The 22,337-nt window shown below is 38.3% G+C and overlaps 1 protein-coding gene across 2 annotated transcripts in view; it reads left to right on the forward strand.

Moving 5' to 3' along the window:
- LOC103723687 (uncharacterized) overlaps positions 1 to 21,697 on the forward strand; it is a 32,712-nt gene extending 11,015 nt beyond the window's left edge. For both annotated transcript variants that reach the window (XM_026800201.4, XM_088703980.2), the window contains exons 5-9: positions 4,007 to 4,063; positions 7,184 to 7,243; positions 7,337 to 7,555; positions 7,639 to 9,213; positions 21,054 to 21,697. In XM_026800201.4, coding sequence (XP_026656002.3) covers positions 4,007 to 4,063; positions 7,184 to 7,243; positions 7,337 to 7,555; positions 7,639 to 9,213; positions 21,054 to 21,416 — 2,274 coding nt within the window. In that variant the 3' untranslated portion in view covers positions 21,417 to 21,697. The remainder of the gene's footprint in view (positions 1 to 4,006; positions 4,064 to 7,183; positions 7,244 to 7,336; positions 7,556 to 7,638; positions 9,214 to 21,053) is intronic.
- Positions 21,698 to 22,337: the final 640 nt, after the last annotated feature.

The following is a 22,337-nucleotide window of genomic DNA, read 5'->3' on the forward strand; positions in this document are numbered from 1 at the left end:
AGTGAATAAAATATTTATGAGACAATAGTGTTTAGAGAGCTGAATAATAAGAGATGTTAACATGCATTACCATAGGGACTATGGAAGGAATGAAATACTAAAGTTTTCAGAGATAAAATGTCCTGTTTGAGGGGATGCTGAGGCATGAGCAATGATATATAAGAGTAAATTTTAGCAAACTTTCTAGCTGCTGGGAGATAATAAAATTCCTCCCTTCGATGGATAATGATTGATGAGAGGCATAGCTATTGTTCTTGTAGTATGAATTTATTGCTGATTCTATGATAGGTAAACTTGAAATATCCAAATATCTGTGTGATCACAATGTGTGATCGCAAAGTTGCGACTTACTCTTAATTTATCTTGTTCATATGGGGAGGTTGGTTCAATCTATGTTACATCCTGGGGTGGGTAAGCTGCCTTGGATGATTCTACATTAAATTATCAGAGAGAGGTAAGGAGAAGGGTCTCCACTGAAAGAAATGCATAGCCACAAGATGCCAATTTAAGTAGCATTACATACAGGTTTTTCACATGCAGTTCTTATGTTTCTGACATCATCTTCTCTTGTTGGGTTTGAAATTTACTATAGTGGCCTAGCATAATTTTTTAATCTCTTTTTTTATTCTTTTATGTTGATATTGGATATATTTTGCCTTTTATAGATTCTAAGTGCATTATGTGAAGGTGGATAAATGTTTTTAGTTTTATGGTCTCACGGGGTGTCTTGAGGGTTCGAGCTTTATAACTGACCCAAAAAAATATTGTTTGAACTATTGGCAATTAACGACTCAAGAGAAGATCAAATTTTGGGTCTAAATTGGTGCAAACTTTGTGGTGAAAAGGAGACAATGAATCACCAATTGGGCAATGCAGTTGCTTTTCTTAAGAGGCTAAGTGGCTTTCTCTAAGCCCTTTCCTGTACCACTTATTTAATTTCTCTCTTGTGGCCTAGTAACATGATGAGATTAGGTCTTATTTTGCATTTTTGCAATTTGTTATATTTAAGACCAATTTTTAACAGACACAGTCATATGGAGAGGCATAAGCTATATGGATTTCTTTTGTATAATAGAAATATTTATAGAAAGATTTTTTTTTTTTATAAAATTGATACGGGATATGAGGGTTTTATTTGGATGTCATTTATTGAACACCAATGGTCATTGAATGTTGGGCAATCCAAAGATGCAAACAATTATTGATGATAGCGCAAGAAAATGTGATCCAAGGTACGACGTATCAGTACTGAGTCCTATACCGGTGCCACCTTGTTATTGTATCAGTATGCCTGGTACGGAAGTTGGTCCGACGTACCGAGTGTCGTACGCCTCTTGTACCGCATACTGGTACTGAACCGGTACAGTATGGTATGCTCTGTACCACCTAGTTCGGTATGGTATGGTATACCTTGATGTGACCAAAGTTGGTTTAACATCATGTAAAGCTCAAAGTGAGATTCTACCAGATGCAAATTTAGTATTTGTGTTCTCAAACAACATCGGTGGAAAAATATTTACCAGAAATCACATCCTTCTATTAAAGAAGGAACCAAATCCTAATATGTATGCTAACAATTAAAGGCACAACATAAGGCATAAGATGTCTGCATTCCATCAGCCTTTTTATGCATATGCCTTGTTTTACATAACTTTGCTTCTGACTGTTAAGACGTTTTTGGAAAGACGGTGAGCTGCAAGTTTCTGACCATGTTTGAGAAACCTGAACTCTCTTATCTTATGTCAGTGTAATTCTATAAAGACAAAGATAATGGGCTCAATAGTCATTGATTGATAAATGAAAACTTTGAACTGTTAGCTTGATGAGTGAGACTCCAAACATATAGGTAGTCTGAGGAAGCCTTGATCAGGTGTCTAGCAAGACATTCCACTCTTCTTCAAATTGAGGCTTGGTCCTCTACATCTTCACTTGCTTACAAGAGGGAAGGAGAAAGAGAAAGAGGGACAAGCTCCAAGTTATCCATAATTCAATTCTTTGCAACTGGATTTTTTTCTTCTTTTGAATAGATTACCCACTGTTTAAGTATCATAAATTTTTGAGATGGCAGATGTTTTGTTTCAATGGTGTCTAGCTCCTCCCATGTGACCTTTTATGGAGCGTGACCCTCTCTCGACATGGTATTCTGGGACATTTGGCGGGAAAGAAGTCGTTGAGGGCATGGTTATTTGCCATAACGGTTGAAAATTGCTTTATATATGTATATTAATTTTCATATTGGACATTTCTTAGGGATTAAGAATGAATTCTCTGGATATAGTTAGAAGATGTGAAATTTTTTCATTTATTATTTTGTTTCATGATTGTTGTCCTACTCATAACTGTCATATGTCATTGACAGGAGAAGAATCCTTCTTTATAATATTATGCATCACTTGGTGAAGTGATTTTTACCCTTTAACAACCATAACAACAACTCAGGCCATTCAAATACATGTTGTAATTTCAGGCTGGTTACTATGTGTTGAAATGATTTCTACCCTTCAACAACTGTAAGAACAAGCCAGGCAATTCCAATGCATGTTGTAGTTGTGGGATGGTTCACTATGTTTTGAAATGATTTTCACCCTTTAACAACTGCAGCAACAACCCAGGAAATTTTAATACATGTTGTACTTTCAGGCTGGTTCACTATTTTTTGACAATCTTTCTTCCATTAAATCTTGTTTTTACGTTGCTCTTCTGCCAATAATACTTACAGCTTTGCTTAGCTCAGGAAGAAGATTTGGATGAAGTTACACTTCAGCGAATCTCTCAGAAAGGTTTAAAATAAGGAAATGCTTGGGAAATGAGTGTGGAATGAATTAGCAAATAGATTCCAAAATGCGTTTAGAAGTTTCCTGTTACCAAGCTTCCATTCTGCAGGAAATATCATTTTAGATCACATTGTCTACTTTTGGTACAAATTAAAACATTGGTCACTTTGCTAACTTTTAGATATACGAGAAATGCAGCTCTCGTAGATTGACAATTGTTCATTCAATTATCTTGACCAACTATCTCTAGAAGTCCTAACTTAGGGTTTTTTAGGAGGAAATGACCAAATAATGTCACTTTCCAAATTAATATACTTAATATAAAACAGTGATAGCATAATCATACTTTGCTAATGTTATTGCATGGTTGGAAACTTGGAATAATTAGGATCCTTTGCTAATACTAATGAGTATAAGCTAATGCTATCTAAATATGTGAGAAGATTGATTTCCATGGTCAGTAACAGACTTAATCTCAAAAGTTACATAATCTTGACAACGAGCTTAGAACTCAGATTTGGAAAATGTACATTTGAGTCCAACCTTTTAAACTAAAAAATTGTGCCTTGTGCTACTTTTTGAGTGTTTTGTGGTACACATCCTTGGTATAAAATGCTTTCCAAAATGTGATAATGAAACTTCAGCATGAAAGATCATAAATTTCATGTATGCATTTGGGGGAAAAAAGTTATTGGTTATGTTTGATTGACCTGTGCTCATCATCACTCACTGAATTAGCTCGAGCTTGTTGCAGGGGTAGAAGTACGATGTGGTGCTATTAGTTTGTTTTATATGGAACTGTTATCTTAAATGTGTCTCTTGCCTTGTGCATTAAACTATGCCATTAGTGGTTGTAGAGTAGAGTACTTTGTGTGATTCGCTTTGTTCGTAGAGCACTAACGTAAATATAGCTGACTAAAGAGCCATTTTCAAGTCGAGTTTAGTCATGGTTGCTTACCTAATCATGTCTTTTGACAATCAATTGCCATGATATTAACATCATGAGTGTTGTGTGTTGTATTATGCAGATGTTTCACTTTATTGAATTGTTGGTGTTTATATATCTGAATATTTGCAGCAGTTTAAGTGCTTTTTGACTGAAGCCTGATAATTCTTTTAATTCTTGTATATCTAAAATATGTAGTTAAGGGTCATCTCTTTTATTAGATTAATTGTTTTTTCTAGCTTTTTGCTGTTGTCTGATGTTCTAACATGTCTTTCCTGTGGTGTAGATTTTTGTGAGACAGAAAAATCGTAGTTCCTCGAAAGCACCTGAGAATCCAATCAAAGTAAGTATATGAAAGCTTCCGACAAGTTATTTCTAATGCCAGATATTTATCTTCTTTTCTTCTTTAGTCATAAACCTTTTATTCTTGAACACCATATTTATCCTTTGCTCTTTTCACCAGTATTTGTATAGTGCAGCTGGTTCAGAAGTTAAATAATTGATAAATATAGATGGATTCTTTATGTATGTAATGTCGTGATATCTTAATATGTCCATTTTGGCTATCTTTAAACATCTGTCTAGCCCTGTTCTCAGGTCAATATGCTAGAGGTTTTTGACCAATGTATCTTCCCATAAAGCATTTAGTTCAGCATTTGCTCAATCTGCCTGCTGAAATGGGCAGCATATTCATCTATTTGTGTTTGTCTTGTGAATACTTAAGTGGTGCTGGACCAACATGATTATATGACCCATTGGTTTTAGACTTCCCAGTTAGAGATTTTATTTGTCTTAAATTTTTGTTCCGTTTGGAGACTGTCTAAACTTTGCCTGAGTTGGTCTAAGGCAAGGTTGGCAGTACTGGGATTGGGACCCGTATCGGTTGCCAAGCGGCATGGGTATGGTGCTATGTTGTTCCGATTTGCGGTGTGTCGACAAAGGGGAGTCGGAGAGGGAAGGGAGGAGGGAAAAGGAAAGAGAGGAAAAGATAGGGGGATGGAGGGATAGTGAGGAAGGGAGGGAGGGAGAGTGAGGAAGGGAGGGAGGGAGAGGGGGAGAGAGGGAGGACGAGAAGAGGGAGAGAGAGGGTTTCGAGCCCCCTCTCCTCTAGCTTCTATATAACAGGGGTGGAGAGAGAAGGAAGGAGAGGAAGAGAGAGAGAGAGGGAGGGAGGGAGGGAGAGGGAGAGTAAGGAAGGGAGGGGGAGAGAGAGAGAGAGGGGGGAGAGAGTCAACCCCTTTTTTTGATTTTTTTTAAAGTGAAATCGGCAACCCTTTCTCTCTCTCTCTCTCTCTCTCGGCCTCTCTCTCCCCCTTCCTCTTCCTCTCTACCTCCCTTCCTCACTCTCCCTCTCCCTCCCTCCCTCCCTCTCTCTCTCTCTTTTTTTTTCTCCTTCTCCCTCTTCCTCTCCCTCTCCCCCTCCCACGCTGGTTTCTCAAACTGAGGGGTGAAATCGTGCCGGTTTTCCCCCGGTATGGCTTGCTATGCCTCGAACTGGACTGTTCGGGATGGTACTGCCTTCTTTGGTTTGGGGTAATTTTTCTAGATACTGGTCCTTCTGTAATATGTATACTTCAAGAGAGCTGGCTATAATGAGTTTGTTTTGTTCTTTTAAGGGCATATCCCTAAGAAATGTGGTTAAAAGTGCTTGGTCTTGGGTCTTTTTGAGAATTTCATTTTTATATTTTATCAATATCAGAGTGGATGCCTCTATTATGCAAATGACATGGAAAGTGAAGATATAAAATGTGGGAAATATTGAGCATTCCCAAGATCATTGGATAGTCTGGGCATTTTTGGTGTTGCTTCTACTTAAGAAAATGAGAAGCTAGAAGCTAGGTTTTCTAGCTTCTCCTAAAACCGCTTCTTTGGCTTTTTCTTCTTGCAGAAGCACCTTTTAATTATATCATTAAACATATTTTTTAGTAAGTGCTTTTTCTTGCTTTAAAAATTAAAACAACACCTTTTAAAGCAATATCAAAGATGCCCATAGCTTATCTTTTTTAGATCCCAATGGATGACGGGTGACAGAGCAATTGTGTTTGAGTTGTTAGTTAGTGCTTATTTTTTAATTACCACAGACCATTTAGTTGCTCAATGTTTGTTGACCACTATATTATAAAATTCTAGCCTTTGGATTTAGTGGCCCCTTTATAATTCCTGGTTGCTTTTGTTATTTTGCCTACTTTTTCATTGAGTATATGGAACTTTGGTGGCTTAGCTTGCCTTTCATAGATTAAGAATTTGAAAAAAGCAAAATATGGAACTCTTTGTTGGCCTAATTAAGCCTCTCAACCAGGGTCTGCTAAACCAATCGGAACCGACCGGTTCACCATACCGGTACCGGCCAGCACCGGTACGGTGCAGCCATAGATTTCGGTTTCGACCTCTTTGGGGTCGGAACCGAACGACTCCTTGCTCGTACCGGTGCGAACCTATTAAAAACCACATATTGATCCCATATAATTTGGGACAAGGGTTCCGGGCAAAGTTTAAGGTTGTCATTATATAGTGGAAAAAATGTAGTTTCTTTTCTTCTCTTCATATAATTATAGTCACAGGAGAATGTATTCCAGCTCTAGCAAGTACATTGAAGCATTAGAAGGCTGAAAAGTTTGAATGCCATTTTATTAGCTATTTCTCATCCTTGCTTTCACCAAATTAGGTTTGGAAGCCATAATTCAATTGGCATTTTCTTTAAAGACTTTTGAGGAGGACATGAAAAATGAAACTTGATGCCTGTACAGTATTGTTCAATCAAAACTCTCAAGATTTTATCATTAGTGAATAATGATTGCATGTCTGTCTCTCAGAGTTTTATAGAGGTGAGTATTGGAATTCTATGGGGCCGGTTGTGCTCAAGAAAAATGGAGCCAAAAACTGCATGATTTCAGGCTTATCTATGCCTGGCTAATTGTACAAAATTGTTGCTCGATTTTTGCATGGTAGCAGGAAGAATTATTCTGAAGTTACATGATGTCTAGCTTTAATACCACTTATTGGTTTTGAGAGGGTTGAAGGCAGGCCTCTCCAAACCTTGGTGTTGCTTTTTCACTTTATATCATGACATTCAAGTTGCATTGGATGTAATACAAAATTATGACATTTAGTGATTTTACATATTTCAGAAATCAATGTTATGCTGTTTAGCACAAGGTGTTCAGTTGTATGGTGAAAATTCAAGAAATTTCTGATATCATGAAATTGGAAATTTCAACTTTTCATTGAATTTTTTAGATTCTCGAGCTTTCCTTGCCTTCTCGCTTTAGCAATCAAACGTCTCCAAAACATGTTTATCTTAAAAAATTGAACTAGTTGAAATTATAGAATCATAAACTTGTAATCAGAAACCTCCAAAAATAACATTTCCACATTTTCTCACTGAACTTGATATATTATATTTTTGGTTTATTGTATATTAGTTTTGAGTCTTGGTGTCTTGATTCATATTAACTTGATGCAGGCTGTACGACGCATGAAGACCTCTCCATTAACTACAGAAGAAAAAGCAAGGATCTGCGAGGTGACAATTGGATTGTCATGCCCCTTTAACTTTTGATAGCAAACCAGTTTTGCTTTGATATCTCATCATATTGCTTTTTGCTGACTAAACCAGGGGCTTAAACTCTTTAAACATGATTGGTTGTCAATTTGGAAATTTTTTGTTCCCCATAGAGATCCATCCTTGCTACCTCGACAGTGGAGGATTGCTACTGGAACACAGAAGTCTTACAAGAAAAGTGAAGATGTTAAAGAGAAAAGGAGATTATATGAAGCGAAACGAAGAAAAATCAAAGCTTCAATAATTGATAAGCAAGCTTCGTTGGGATTGGAGGTTAGTTTATCAAAATTGATGATCAAAGAAATTGTGTATCCTTGAGCATTCCTTCACTATTATGTTGACTTCATTACTACCAGGTTGATAATGGAACAAACAGTGTGGATGACATGGACAATGAAGATGAAGCTTTTGTTCATGAAGCATTCTTGGCAGACTCAGTACATGGGAGCTCCAATCGTGCATACAATGATATTTCTTTTTCAAACATTAACAAAAACAATGTGCAGCCTGCTAATATGATTCTGTACAAGGGTGCTAAAACTTGTGAAAATTCTGTTGCTGGTGCAGACAAATGTGGGGAATCAGGGCAGGAAAGTGGAGCTGTGCATGAACTTGTACCATCTTCAAAGCCCTCAAAGAGTGTGCATCTTTTATCTCATTGCTCTGGTAGCAAATGCAGTGCATCTTATGTGATTTCTTCCAAGCATTTGTCTTCCATTTCAGAATCAAGGGCTCTTAGACATCCTTTAAGTTCACTGCCTTACCAAAGGCGTCGAAGAAAAGGTGTTCGCATTGTCAAGTTGGCACCAGATTTGCCTCCTGTGAACCTTCCCCCATCTGTTCGTGTGATCTCTCAGTCAGCTTTCCAGAGTTGTCACAGTGGACCATCTTGTTCTGATATTGTTAATAATGAAAGAAAAAAGCTTGTTTCAGGGTACCCACAAGCTGTAAAACCAGATGCTACTATGATGAATCCCAGTAAGCCGTACTCAGATAATGGTCTCAAAGTTAGATATCAACAAGATGAAGGGACCTCTGGGAATCAGTTGGGCGAAGAAAATACTTCTGAATCAGATCTCCAGATGCACCCTTTACTATTTCAGGAGCCTGAAGATCAAATTTCATCATATTATTCGATGAATACGAGCATTTACAACTTCTTCCCGGGGATACAACTTCAAGCCAATCCCAATTTCTGTAAGTCTGAAAATTTTGTTAGGACAACCAAACATGTTGAAGTGACACCACATCCAAAAGGACCATCATCAGATTTGTGTCCTATTGACTTTCATCCGCTCCTGCAAAGAACTGATGGTGTAAGTGGCGACTCTGCTAGTATCTCTTCCATTGATCCACTACCTGGTGGTTTGGGAGCACAAGGTGGTAGTGACAAATTTAATCCACCTGAATGTATCTTGAGAAAACCCCTGGTTGATGATTTAGCAAATAATGTGGCATCTCTGGATCATCAAGGAAATGAAAATAAACTTGATCTGGATATTCACTTATGTTCTGTGATGGACAAGGAAAAGACTGCTGGAGGTGGAGTTTCAAATGAGCATCAGCATATCGAGTCAGACAGTCCTACTTTGGAGCAAAGAATGATGGAGAGTGGCACACATGCTGATTTGTCAATCTGCCACCATAATGATAATTTTCCTGATGTTTTAGTTTCTACAGATTCAATTATAAGTGAACAAGCATGCTCTAGGAAGGATGTTAATTCTATAACAGTACTGTCTATTCCAGGTAGCGCATGTCAATGTGCAGGAGATTTTGATGACGAGTCTTTTCCCGAGATTGTAATGGAACAGGAAGAATTAAGTGATTCTGAAGAAGAAAGTGAACATGTGGTATTTGAATGTGAGGAGATGGATGATTCAGAAGAAGACAAGTTGGACCCAACACAACCTTCTGAAATTCAGAATAAGGTAATCCTGCTTGTTGTACCTATCTTCTATACCTATTTGCTAAGAATATTTTATAAATTGCATGCATGATGTGCAGAGGAAAATGGAATATTGCCTTAGTGCAAAAGAACTTGATAATAATTGATTGCTCTATTTAAGTTTGATGGTATTTACTTGTTGCTTCTCATGTTGGAGATGTCAAAATGACTATTTTAACTCAAGTAATGCTATTGTTGGAATTAATTTTATTACAGGAGATGAAGCAATTCTTATACTAATGTCTTGTCGCATACCACGATTAGAAAAGATAAATGTTTGCTTTTCTCATGTATATTGGAGACACTATAATGCCACATAGGTATGCCTAAAGTTGGCATTGTTTGTCACTAGTGGTAGTAGATGCTCTCCCACGCCTAGGGGCATCCTGGAACTGATTCTTGATTTATAGGGGCAAGGGAGGGACTGCCAAAGAAATTGGGAAGCTGATGGTTGTTGCAGCATGGTGAATTTATAGAAGCTATTGTTATTATTTGTTCAAAACAAATCAAGGATTTGGCTGAGCTAGTTTACATCATCATTTGCTGTACTGGCCTGTACTGTATGGTATGGGGCACTATACTGTATCATAGGATACTAAGACTTGATATGCCCCACATAGTGAGTGGCAGTACTAAGGTGCATACTGTACCGACACTAGGTATGGGGTGTTGGGTATCAGTATATGTCCGGTCCTAAGATTGCAAACCTTAGTTCACATGACGAGGCTTAAGCAAATTTTGAAATATGTAGTTATTGTGGTTGTATTTTCAACCCAAGGAACCAAAATTGATGGATGGAAGAGGGGGGTGGGAGGCTGTTTTACAACCATGCAAGGCCAATGAGTTTCGAATTTTCAAAATTTGGCTTTGGAAAGGGAATAGATAATTGGGACAGGTTGTAGTCTTGATGTGGTATGAGAGGCTTGTGGGAATTTACTAAGGCTTCTGAAGGTAGGGTTCCTATTAGAATTAGGTTAGCATATTAGGTTAAAGAAGCGAAGAGAGAACGTTTCTAACGCGTCATGGATATAATAAGTAGCTTCTGAAATTCAAAACAGAAAAAAAAATATAAAGTTTAGGTGGAAAGAAAGGGAAGAGAAACAGGGAGCTTAATCTCCTAAAGTCTGATATTGATCATTGAACTTCAAGGTCTCTCACAAACATCTCACTTCTCTGCATATGCTCCCTGTCTGTCACAAACTTCTGAAACCATGTACCATATGCTCTCTCTTTCTCTCTCTAACTGTCATCCTTTGCCTCCTGCAATTTGATAAGCCTCCTACAAACATCTTCAAACTTCACCCCATTCCCATCCTCACCATCCCACTAGGCCCTGGCTCTCTTACTAGCAATAACTTCCAAAATCCCCCACCCTCTCTCTATCCTCCTTATATCCTTTGCCTTCGACAAGGCAATGGCACTTAACAACACCTTTGATCGTCGCCCACTTCCACCCTCCATCGCGGCCTCCTTGCCCCCAACGCTTGGCCATTGGCACCTCCACATCCTACATCTCCAATCCCTCCTCTCTCTCTCTCTCTCGCCTTCTCTTCTAGTTGTTATAAATCATGTTCACCTAAGATTGATCATCCAATCCCGCATAAGCTGCTTAGACCACATCAGCTGGTTTGTGGTCGTCTACGGTCACTTCACCTCCCTGTCATCCTTGGCACACTCTTTTGGTTCGGTTAGTGTGGCTTCAACCTAGGCTTCATCAACATCTGCAAGTCATCCAACTTGGTCGGCTCCATCCACGACCAATGGATTGCCATTAGCCACACCATCTTCACCACCACCCTAGTTGACTGCACGGCAACGCTTGCTACCCTCTTCAGGAAGCACCTCATATATGAACTAGGACGTGATTGACATCTACAACAGCCTTCTTAGTGACTTCACGGAGATCACGGCCTGTTGCTTCATTGTTGACCCCTGGGCGCCGATGACCTGTGAGTTCATAGTCACATGGGTAAGCTTCAACAAGCTTGTGGAGAAGGTGAAGTTCGACTACCCCTGTAGGTCGTGCAATTCCACTATGAGCGCAAGCCTTAGGGATCATCTTCACAGTCCTCTTCCCATGTGAGAGGTATCTGAATGAGGTGTACTAGGGGAGAGACGCGTTGCTGTAAAGGTTGTTTATGGGAGGAGGGGGAGGTTGCTGGAATGCAGATCGTCTAGATCCTAGTGATCTTGGGACCAAATGGAGTATTGCTCTCCCACAAACCCATTTTTACGGTTTAGGCTGCTTTCATTTTGCTCGCCGCTACTCAGTGAATCGCTTTTTCTTCTTTTTCTTTAGCTACTAAGATGTTTCAGTTTGCCAGGTTGTCTCTTGCCTGCTTATGGATTCAGCAACAATTCAAAAGGTTGACCTATTTGGGAATCTCCGGATCTGTGCTTATTTTCAACTCTCTGAAGCATTTTGCCGCTTGCTACACCCTTCCTTATCTCTGAGCTTGAGGATCTCGATGAAGGAGAGATGGCTAGGATGGATTTCACTTCTTCATGCTCAATAATGCTGGTTCCAGCTAAGGACTTGGATAGGGATGTGCTTCTAGTTCAATAAGGAGTTAGGTGGTGGTAGAGAAGTCACTGGGTTCTGGTGGGATAGAGGGAAAGAGACAGAGATAGTAGGCAGGCATAACAATGGAAAACAATAGCTGTGATGAGGGCAAAGTCAAGAACGATGGCAGTGGCGAGGAAAAGATTGAGGTCAACAGCGCTGAGGTGGAGGGGACAAGAGAAAGGCCCGTAAGCAAATCAGGGTTCTGGAGCATGGAGAAGAGGGAAGTGATTAGGGAGAAAACTAGGGTTCAGTCACAAGCTTTCCCAACTCTTTCCTCATAAGGGCATACTTTGGTTTTTTTTTGATTAAATTATTTTAATAGATTATATCAACTTACAACCGCATCCAAGTATACTTCAGCACTCATCCTTTTTGAAAATGACACAACATTAAATCACATGCAAAAGGATCAATGAGAAAGCAAGGGTCATTTCCTTCTTTTTTTCTCTTAAGTAAAGAATTGATTCTCCTTTTTAGTCCTTTTTACATTATTTCCTTGCACTAAAACTGCAACAATTTGGAGCGCCTCATCCCTAAACGAATTACATACAGTATGTAAGAAACTAAGAATGAATTTGAACATCTTTAATTAAAGTTGAAGTCACCTCAACATGGATAATTAACCTTCTTTTCAGCCATAGAATCTTTCATCGAAGCCCTCATATGTGATGATTTAATCAGAATCTCAGTCAAATCCTAAATTCCACCTCCTCATGCTTGCTACTCATCTCCAATCAGAAGATAGAATGCATTCTCCCCTACAGATGGTCTTCCCACCGTCCTGCACATGACGGCTCAAAACCTTAAGGAGGGAGGGAGGGGGGGTGGCCAGGAACAAAACGCTGAATATACAGCCATCAGTAACTAGTCTGCCACTGTCTACTGGCTAGCAGCCATCAGATCTACAATCCCAACAAGCTTAGTTACATATTGGAAACAACCATCATCTACATCATTTGTTCAAAAAAATATGCTCAAACTGAAGTTCTCACTTGCTCCATTGTGAAGGAACGGGGAGTTTCACAGCTTGCAAAAAGCCACCTTGTTAGCAAACAAAATATGTGCAGCTCCACATGCTTCTAACTCACTGATGGGCTCAGCTTAAACAAGCAACCAACTCTCACATTCCATTTTCTACTTATGTCAGATTAAAAGCATCTGGCATATTATCAACATTGGTCAATTAAATTTCCAATGCCCATTGTGTCACATAATATAGTTATCCCTGTCTTTTTCATATTTATAAATAAATCCTTATGAACTCCGTACAGGCCAGTCATTCTGTTAGTTTTACTTTGACCGAACCCCAGCTAATGAGACTAACCAAAATTAGGCAAAGTTAAAAAAGCAGCAAGCTTGGCAAAATCCCAATTTTGGGAATTGCTGATTAGGCTCAACTTTAATGAACTTACTAGAGGTTGTGTTCATCGGCCTCTAGGAGGAGAATAATGGTTTTCCTGGAAAAAACTAGGAGAAACTTGAAGCAGCAATGATATGTGAGGTGATAAATAAGGGTTTTGAGTTGATTTGCTTTCCAAGAATACTTTAATGAACTTGATGTTGCAAGAATTAATCAAGGATTTGATGGTTGGATGAATGGCATGTTTCATTTTACATGGTCTACATTGTTATATGAGAGATTCGAGTAGACTCTTACAGGCCCCTGTTTTAGAGTTACTTACTGGATTGTGAGAGTTGATGCGCTTATACAATCTTATTGTTTTGCCCTTGTGGATTTGCGTGGTTTATTGTTAGTGTATATGGACTTGTCTAGATCTACTTTGCTTGCCTGCTAGGTTGCTTCAGTTGACTATGAGACGTAATGAGTTGTATATTTGTTATTAATAGTAAGTCTAAGTGCAAATGCACATGTAGAAGGGGAAATAATATAAACAAAAATTATAAATGATCGTAGTTAAATTATTCATCAAAATTATATTAGTAGATTACTTGAGATGTTCATGCTTGAATTGTTGTCTTTGTTTTTTTGTCCAAATGTTAGAATTTAATTTTGAAAATAAAAATATTTGACATATAATTATTGCATTATTGCGTTATTGCATTATTGCATAAAACATGGGCTATTCCAATTTGAGAGTTTGAGCAATATGGTAGAAAAACATGGCCCATAACCATAAGATTTACCAAGATGCTGGTTAGGATTAATTTAAAATATGAAATTTTTACCGCGGATAACATACTGACATGCTGACATCAACTGACATCGATCCTAGAAAGAAGGAACTCCATTATACATGCATTGATTCTAGGATGGCCCACATGCACCAACATTCTTGATTGTGTCTGGGACAAAATTTAGAAGAGGTTGTCCTAGACATCTTGGAGCTATTGCACTACATATGTAAGAGAGCTTTAATTTCTCGGGAGCTTCCACGGCCCCTCTCTGGCCCTCTAGATTGTTGAACAATCTTTCAGAGCGTATAACTGGTCATAGAAATATGGAATTTTGATGACAGTGGACTCATTGCAAATGTCTTGGAAATTGACAAATACCTATGGTCCTTGGTGAAATTCCCTTTTTTTTGTTAAAAAAATGGCTAAAAGCTATAGCTATGATTTAGTGACTATATTCTTCTGGAATTTTGAGTTTTAGTCATATTAAGAGGCCTTAAAAGAGTAGCTTAGATGGCCAAAATTTCTTAAATTAGATTCAAAGGCTGTGATTTCTTCTGGCAGAAATTTTATCGTGCTTTTATGTACAATGGATATAGTGATTTGCATAATCTAAATGTATTGAGGTCTAGTTGTTTGCATTATCAATGATATCTTTTTTGAAGACTAGAGATTGGGATCGCTAGCCAGCTAGGCCTTCTAGAAGAAAGTTGGAGAAACATTGTTTGATAACATATTACCCATCTTCGGGGACAAGGGGTGGAACGACCTCTCGATCTACTTACTGCAGCCCAGGACAGGTGTCTGGGCCAAGAGCCATAGTTAGTTGCTATTTCCATTTGGTTGTTCTTTCTCGTTGTTGATACTAGCAAGACCTGGCCGGATGATGATGTCTGCTGGTTAATAGTGAGAGGGCTCTTAGTACCCAGAAAAAAAAGGAGTGTTGGTGAAAAAATGATCATCAAATCAATCTTCAGATTAAGGCAACATTTGTTGTTATAGACGGAGTGATGGATGTAGGTGGTAATTTATACAGTTATGGAAAGGTTAAAACGGCCTTGAATAGCTATTAGTGGCAAATTTGCCCAAACTAGTGCACCCTGGGAAGTGGAATAATGTCGCAGAGCATGTCCAATGTTGCATCATTTATCTCATTGATCTAAAAGTTTGTGATGAGTCCAGCCAATGAACAAATTTCATGTTGCCATCCTTAGTAAATCTAGGGTCATGTTTGGGGTTTCACATAAACTTCAAGAACAAAATCAAAATATTTATGATTTAGATGGAATTTTTTCTTAAAAAAGATTTAGATGGAATTGATTTTAATCCAGTTTCCATCAAAATTAAATTATGGGGCCAAAATAAGGGTATATATATGAGTTATAAATGCTAATTAATTGCCATTTCTTTATTCCTATATATGTCAAGAATCATTAGATTAAACTTAGAATTGAGTTTCAATAAGATTCTGAACCGTTTTAGTGTTAGGCTTCATAAGATATAGATGGAAATAAAGTTTTTAACATGAGTTTGCTATCAAGAACTAAGTCTGATTTGCATTTACAGTGTCATGTTAAATTGTGATCAAACAACAAAGTTATATATGACAATGTAAGCATGACTTACGTTATTCTCATATATATATTTTTTCTCAAATTCTAATTGATGTTTTGTTTTTTCCTACCATTTCAATTGACATTGCCAAAACTAGAGCTAGAACTACGAAAATCAAAACTTGTCTATGGTTGCTGAAACAAGTTTTTGAATTTTTTTCTTTGATTGGATTCAACTTCTGTTAGAAATGTAGGACAACCATGGTACCGGCCGGTTCAGCACGTACTGTACCGGTACCGACCTCCATCGGTACGGTACAACCACATAAAATGGTTCAAGGGTGGAACCGAGCAGGGAAGAAGAAAGAAGAGAAAGAGAAAGAGAAGAGGAAGAAAGAAGAGGAAAGAAGAGGAAGAGAAGAAGAGAAGAAGCAGACGATTTGACATACCTCGGGCCGACCCCCTCCCGAGCACCCCGACGCGTGTGTGGCCCTCCCAACGGTTCCTTTCTTGCTCGCGGGAGAAGGGGGGAAAGAGAGGAGGGGAGAGGGGAAGAAAGGAGAGGAGGAGAGAGCTCGGGAAGGAGGAAGAAGGGAAGGGGAAAAAGAAGAGAAAAGAAAAGAAAATTCCTTTGCGCGCGCGGGGCCGCCCGCCCGCACGGGCACGCGTGGGAAATCGCTCGTGCCCGCGCGCGATTCCACGCACAGGGAACCTTGCTCCCGCGCGGTTCACCGCGCTCGCATTGTTTCCCCGCACGTGCGTGCGGTTCGTCGCGCGGGGCAGCGAGCTCATGCGGCACCACGCACGAGCGCAAGCCCATGCAGGGCCCCGTGGGCATTTAATACCACGCGCACGAGCGTGGGCTAGGCCGTGTCGGCCTTTTTTTTTGTGGTTTCGGTTCGGCACTAGTTCCAACCAGTACCGGAGCCTACCGGTATGCTGGTTCGGTCGGCTCAGCAGACACTGAGGACAGCATTTACTTTATATTTTCAATGAAAAGAATTATGGAAATTTAATACATGGTTCCAAACGATCATAAATATTATGTGAAAGAGATTTTGAAAAATACATCTTATCTTTCCAAACCTCTTGGGCAAATGGGTTCAATAACTTGTTAGCATCATGAAGATTGAGAGAGGCGGAATTACCATGTGAAGCTGCTTCATGAAGTTCATCAATGACGTCATTTGCAAGAATGAAATAGAATCAAAATGGAAATTAAAGTGGAATGGGAATAAAAGTTAGGAATAGGAATCACCATTCCTATTTTATTGTTCATTTGTTTAGGCATGAAATGAAGGCTTGCATTAGAAATACAAAATAATTCCATTCCAATATTTAATTTGGCTAATTGAATTTTTAAATATAATTGATTTATAAAACCAATATTTGATAAGATCCATGACTAAGGAATAGAATTGAATTTTAGAATAACAATTGCTTTAATTGTTTTGGAGGCCTTCATTATAATATATATACACACATAAGGAACTTCTAGTATTGGTCATTGTAATATTATAACGTAATTTTAAAATTCAAATATTAGTTAAATCATTTATTTTCGTTTTATACAATAAATGCTACTGATTGATTTATACCAAATATGCCTTTTATTTTCATTTATTTTCATTTTGTACCATAATTGAAGATCGAACTGGGAAAAACCATGTTCAAGTTGGAATTTTTTGGTTTGAAAGCCTGACTCAGCTTAATTTTTTGGAAGCTCAAGTAATTTCAAGCTTGTGCAGGGGCGAAGATTTTGTTTGAAAATAGATGAGGCAGGTTTGAGCCTAGCCTGGTCCATAAAAAAGAAAACCTAAATTGGGTTAGGCTCAAGCCTAGTTGAGGCTATACCAGGCTCAAGCTTGAGATAGATTATGGGCTAGATTAAAGCGTAGGCTCAACGTAGCTGGACTAAAGTTGTTGACAATAGCTATTGCATTTTTGAGATCTTTGCAAGCGAACATCAGAAGGAAAGGAAAAAATGAAAAGAAAAAGACACCATAGCAGGTGAAATTCCACATAGACCTATTCTCTTTGTGGATAATGATTTTCCTTCAAAATAGTTTCTTTTGGAAACTCCATGAACTTTTAGCTAGACAGATGACTTTTCAAGTTCTAAGGCACTTAAAATTAATTGCAGTGAGCATTCAATGCCCCACAATAAGTGCAAAATAATAGTTATTGTGGTGATTTCCTAATTGACTTTTCAAGTTCTAAGGCACTTAAATAGTTAATTAGGAAATCACATACCCTAGTGGTAAAGCACAGAGATAACTAACTTTTTCTTTTTTTTTTTTTTTTTTTTTGGGGGGGGGGGGGGGGGGGGGGGTAGTTCATAAAGTGATGTTTTCCCTCCTACACGTGCATGTGCCTCTTAAAGGTTTCAAAAATTGTGTTATCTATATTATGAAAAAGGAGAATAAAAGGTTGAGCTAGGGTGAGTTCTTGGGATACACATGCATGAATATTAGGTAGGATCTGGCTGTTTTTATTTTTAATTTTTTTCCTTTTAAGATTTTCATTATATAGTTCCTAATCTAAACTTGATGAGGAATTAGTTGCTCTTTTAGGGATTGAGATGATGTTTGTAATTTTGGAGGGTGAGGCTGGCATAACAGTTACTCTATTATGACCTGAAGGTCGTGTGTTTGAATACAGCCTCTCCATATGCTGGCGTAAGGCTGCATACATTTGACTCTCCTCAAACCCCCAAGATGCTGGAGTCTAATGCACTAGGTCGTCTGTTTATTAGATGTTGTTGGTGAGTTTGAGAGAGAGCGAGAGAGAGAAGGGGTTAACGGATCTCGTGAGTATGAGAGATTTTTTAGGGGGGGAGGGGGAGGTTATGGGGTTTCGGTGACTGCTTTATAGAGCTAATTCACTGAGTTTGAGTATGATAAATATTGTAGTCTACTTGTTCATGCTAAAATGGAAACCTATGTAGAGACCGAGCATGATTCATCTTGAATTGTGTCCAAGGCGGAGTCAAGTTTTTTTACCTTGGGGGACCAACATTAGTAAATCATCAAAGGGTTTTAGTTGACTTACCAATCTCTTCCAAATATTTGCATATCTTGACTAAAAAGTTATATCCTTTTCTAAGGACGTCTCAAATAGATATAATAGCAATGCTCAAATTTGATAAGGGGAAAATACACGAGCAACTAAATGAGTAACCTTCCTGTTGCGAATGAATCATTATGTTCAGCAGTAAAAAGAGATACAATTGTAAATTTATTGTTTGTTTGTTGATATGAAATTTTATGCATTCTTAAATTACAAAAGCCGTTCTATTAGGAAATAAAGTGGAGTACAGAATTCCTATTTTTCTTAGGGAAAAGCTATGGAGCACTTGCCAGTTGGCCCAAAGTGATGCCGTGCTCATTGGCTAGGACAAATCCTATATGATGCCAGCTGCTGTCTGAATACACCAATGCCCTCTTTCTTCAGCAGGGGGGCAATTGATGAGCGATCCAGTGAGCACTCAATATTAAGGTTTAAATATAGTTAGCAAACCCCATATTTGTTTTGTCTCACAATGGTACAACACTAGTATGGTTGGTATATACTGAGACTCTTAAATCAATAACAATGAAAAGCAACTAGGACCAACTAGTATGGTATCAGTACACACTGTTGTTATCGACCATGATGGAGCGGTATAGTCAGTATGTACTAATCCAGCCGGTTTGAGCATAGCAAGGATGGACCAGTGATAGTTTTCAATCGGAGTGGTATAGCATCAGTGGTGTTCTGTTCTAACAGTATTCAATTTCTTGCTTATGGTGGGGCTATGAGTGTGGAGACCGCTATGTAATAGTATTGGCAAATGGAGAAGTACACAAAGATATCAAAATATGTATTTCATTGGGAGTACGGGTGCCAAATAAGGCTGCTAGGGGATAGAGAAATCCTACCAAGGGGCCATGGAATAACTGTGTACTGTTCCTTTTTGTGTTGGTTGGGGGAGGAGGGCGAGGGGAGGCTATCAAGGTGTAATCAAGTGGTCAAAAGCTAGATTTAGGAAACAGACCTCACATTGATCCCCCTTGGTTGTACCCATCTTGTCATAGATTTAGTGCTCAAGGACAATTCGGCTAGGGGCATAGATTCAATTTTGGCAAAAGATGTGGAGAATTCACCATATTCTTCCAAATAGATTCAATTAACTAAGAACAATGAAAAAAACACAGGTACACAGATAAAGAATGTAATATCAATGAAGTAAATAGTTATATATTTATTAGGTAATAACATGTATAAGGGAGACCAAAACAACAATATTAGTAAAAGACCACTGTTGCTAGCAACATGAGATTATTAGTTTGTAATCCATGAGTTTGCCTGAATTAGGTTGTATATAGCCCACAAAGGTGTATGATCTTTGAGTAACTAAACAATTTTTAGTAAAGCTGATTTACTAAGAATATTTGGGATAAATATTGGGCAAAGAAAAGGATTTGTGAGTAATTTAGTAATTTTATCAATAATTTGGAGACTGTTGTTACTATGATAAGTTGGAAGCATATTGAATCAGCTTTTCTATTCATGTTGGAATAGAAAAATATTATTAAGACTGATTCCTCATTGTTGGGATAGCTTAGTTTTCCTGTAGTAAGCACTAATGTTGCGATAGAAACATGACTGACTGAAGGATTCACTGGAACTAGAAGTACATAATTTTCAATAATGACTAAAAGAAGAATTTAGGAAATCAAGGATTGTGATTGGAAAAGACAGCACAATAGACCTTGGTTTGATGTGGCACCGAAGAGGATGATCTACCTTAAACTGCATGAAGTTTGTCAAATTGGTTAGGAGTTGAGCTTTTGTATGCAATAGAATAATGTCAACTTAAAATTTTTTGTTTGTTAATCAAAAGTGGTAATCATTGCATCTACAAGAAGAAAATAAGCAGCAGCGGGAGGAGGAGGAGGAGGAGGAGAAGGAGCAGCAGGAGGAGGAGGAGGAGGAGAAGAAAAGAGGGAGAGGAGGAGGACAGAAACATAAAAAAAACATCAATAAATATTAAATTATACTTAAAATCATTGAAAAAATTGAACAAAATTGATTACCATTAATTTAAATTTAAAAAATATTGAAAAAAATATTGGTGTGCCAGTTTGGAATTGGTACACCATTGCGTACTATGCGTCGGTACGGTACCAATCAGTACCATACCGAACCGGCCGCTGACCAGTACGAGTCCTGGTACCAATCTGGTGCTATTTTTTTCTCAAAATTTGGGTTCTGGGTACCAGTCTAAACCAGTACCAATTCAGTTGGTAAACAATATGAGGGAAAAGCATATCTCGTATTATAACTGTTTCAGGTATCGCATTCTTGGTTGTTCAGTGGCCAGTTTGTTGCTTTGAAACTGAGCTTTGTTAAAGAGATCAATGTTGACACATTCTTCTTCATAAGTTAGTCTGTTTTGGTAGCTAAGCCGGTTGGCCTCTGAATCCTTTCTTAGATGATTTGCATGTACACCTGATCAGTGCAGTCTTGAAAAGTCAAGCTGTGAACATTTATTACTTTCATCTTATGGAATTTTATTTTCGTGAACAGGGGATTCCAGCCTTTGCTGCTGTAGGTGAAAAAATTCAAGCCATTCATAATTTTAACCAGTGTCAATCAAAATCTCCAGCCCAAGGATCAGTTGATGAGGACAAGAATTATGCCAGTCCTGTGCAGACATACCAAGGTTCATGCCACGGTAAATTGTCACATTTAAATCCCAAAGGTGGAAGTGCAAAAAAGGATGGATCTCATAGAAATTCTCCAAACGTGCCGCACACCCATCCTGGACGATCCAGCAAGGCACGAAATTCTAAGAACTCCAAAGGCTCTCAGCATCCCCCCTCACAAACAATTCATGAACACAAGACTGTTGCTTCCAGAAAACCTAGAAAACGGTCTGTTTTGAATTAACCCCTGCAAGTTGAGCTATTTGTGATAACATGCGAGCCATTTTCTCATTGCTTTTATTATTATCTGTTGAATAGTCAATGACTGGGTCAAACAAATGCTGTTTGGTTGGTGCCTCTCTTTAGAACATCTGACAGTAGCAGCAGCCATTACAATAAGGCCGTAAATCAGGATACCTAAATAGCATCATACAGAGAGAATAGTGCTGCTTGTGAAGTATCTTTGTAATAAATAGTGTTTTTTATTCTGCAATATAAAGTGTATCAGCAAGGTAGCCAAAGAAATGGTAAAGATTTAGACTAGATCCATGCATATAGTTTAAGAATGTAGCACAGACAGTTCATTGCACATGCTCTGCATGAAGGAGCCTGCTGGCTAATTAACCTTATCAAGTGTAGGCCTTGAATGCTATGAAGCTTATTATTTTTAATGCTGGAAATGTGATTAATCAGGTCATAACATGTATTCATTAGTCAAATGGAGGGCATCTATAGCAGGGTTTTCTTGTTTGCACTGTTACGGGCATTTGTGAAAGGTACTTGTAAATCTTATATAAAAAAAATGATTGCTGCTTTGCTGACTGAATTCGTTTGGTTGAACCACGGATGGGATATCAATCATACTAAAATTGTTATATCTAGTTTGCCAAAAGAAGAGGGATTTTGGCAATGTTATTCCTGTTGGTCCTTAATTGATATGAAATATTTGATTCTTTTATATGGAGCGAATGTGAATGTGAAAAACTTTTCCCACTGCAGTTGGAGCGAATGCGTCAAAACAGGTCTTGAGTATATGTTGTTGGAAATCCTGCTTTCCTATCTACTGGTTCAAAGTAGTGAAACATTAGAATCCATGTTTGAACATGAGCGCGGACGGTACCGTTCGGTTCCATGTTCTAACGCTGTACATGATTGGTGTTCAAAA

This window comes from Phoenix dactylifera, chromosome 9, assembly GCF_051530095.1.
Source record: "Phoenix dactylifera cultivar Ajwa chromosome 9, Ajwa_hap1_PhDact_Kaust_v1.1, whole genome shotgun sequence".
In the NCBI taxonomy this organism is placed as follows: domain Eukaryota; kingdom Viridiplantae; phylum Streptophyta; class Magnoliopsida; order Arecales; family Arecaceae; genus Phoenix; species Phoenix dactylifera.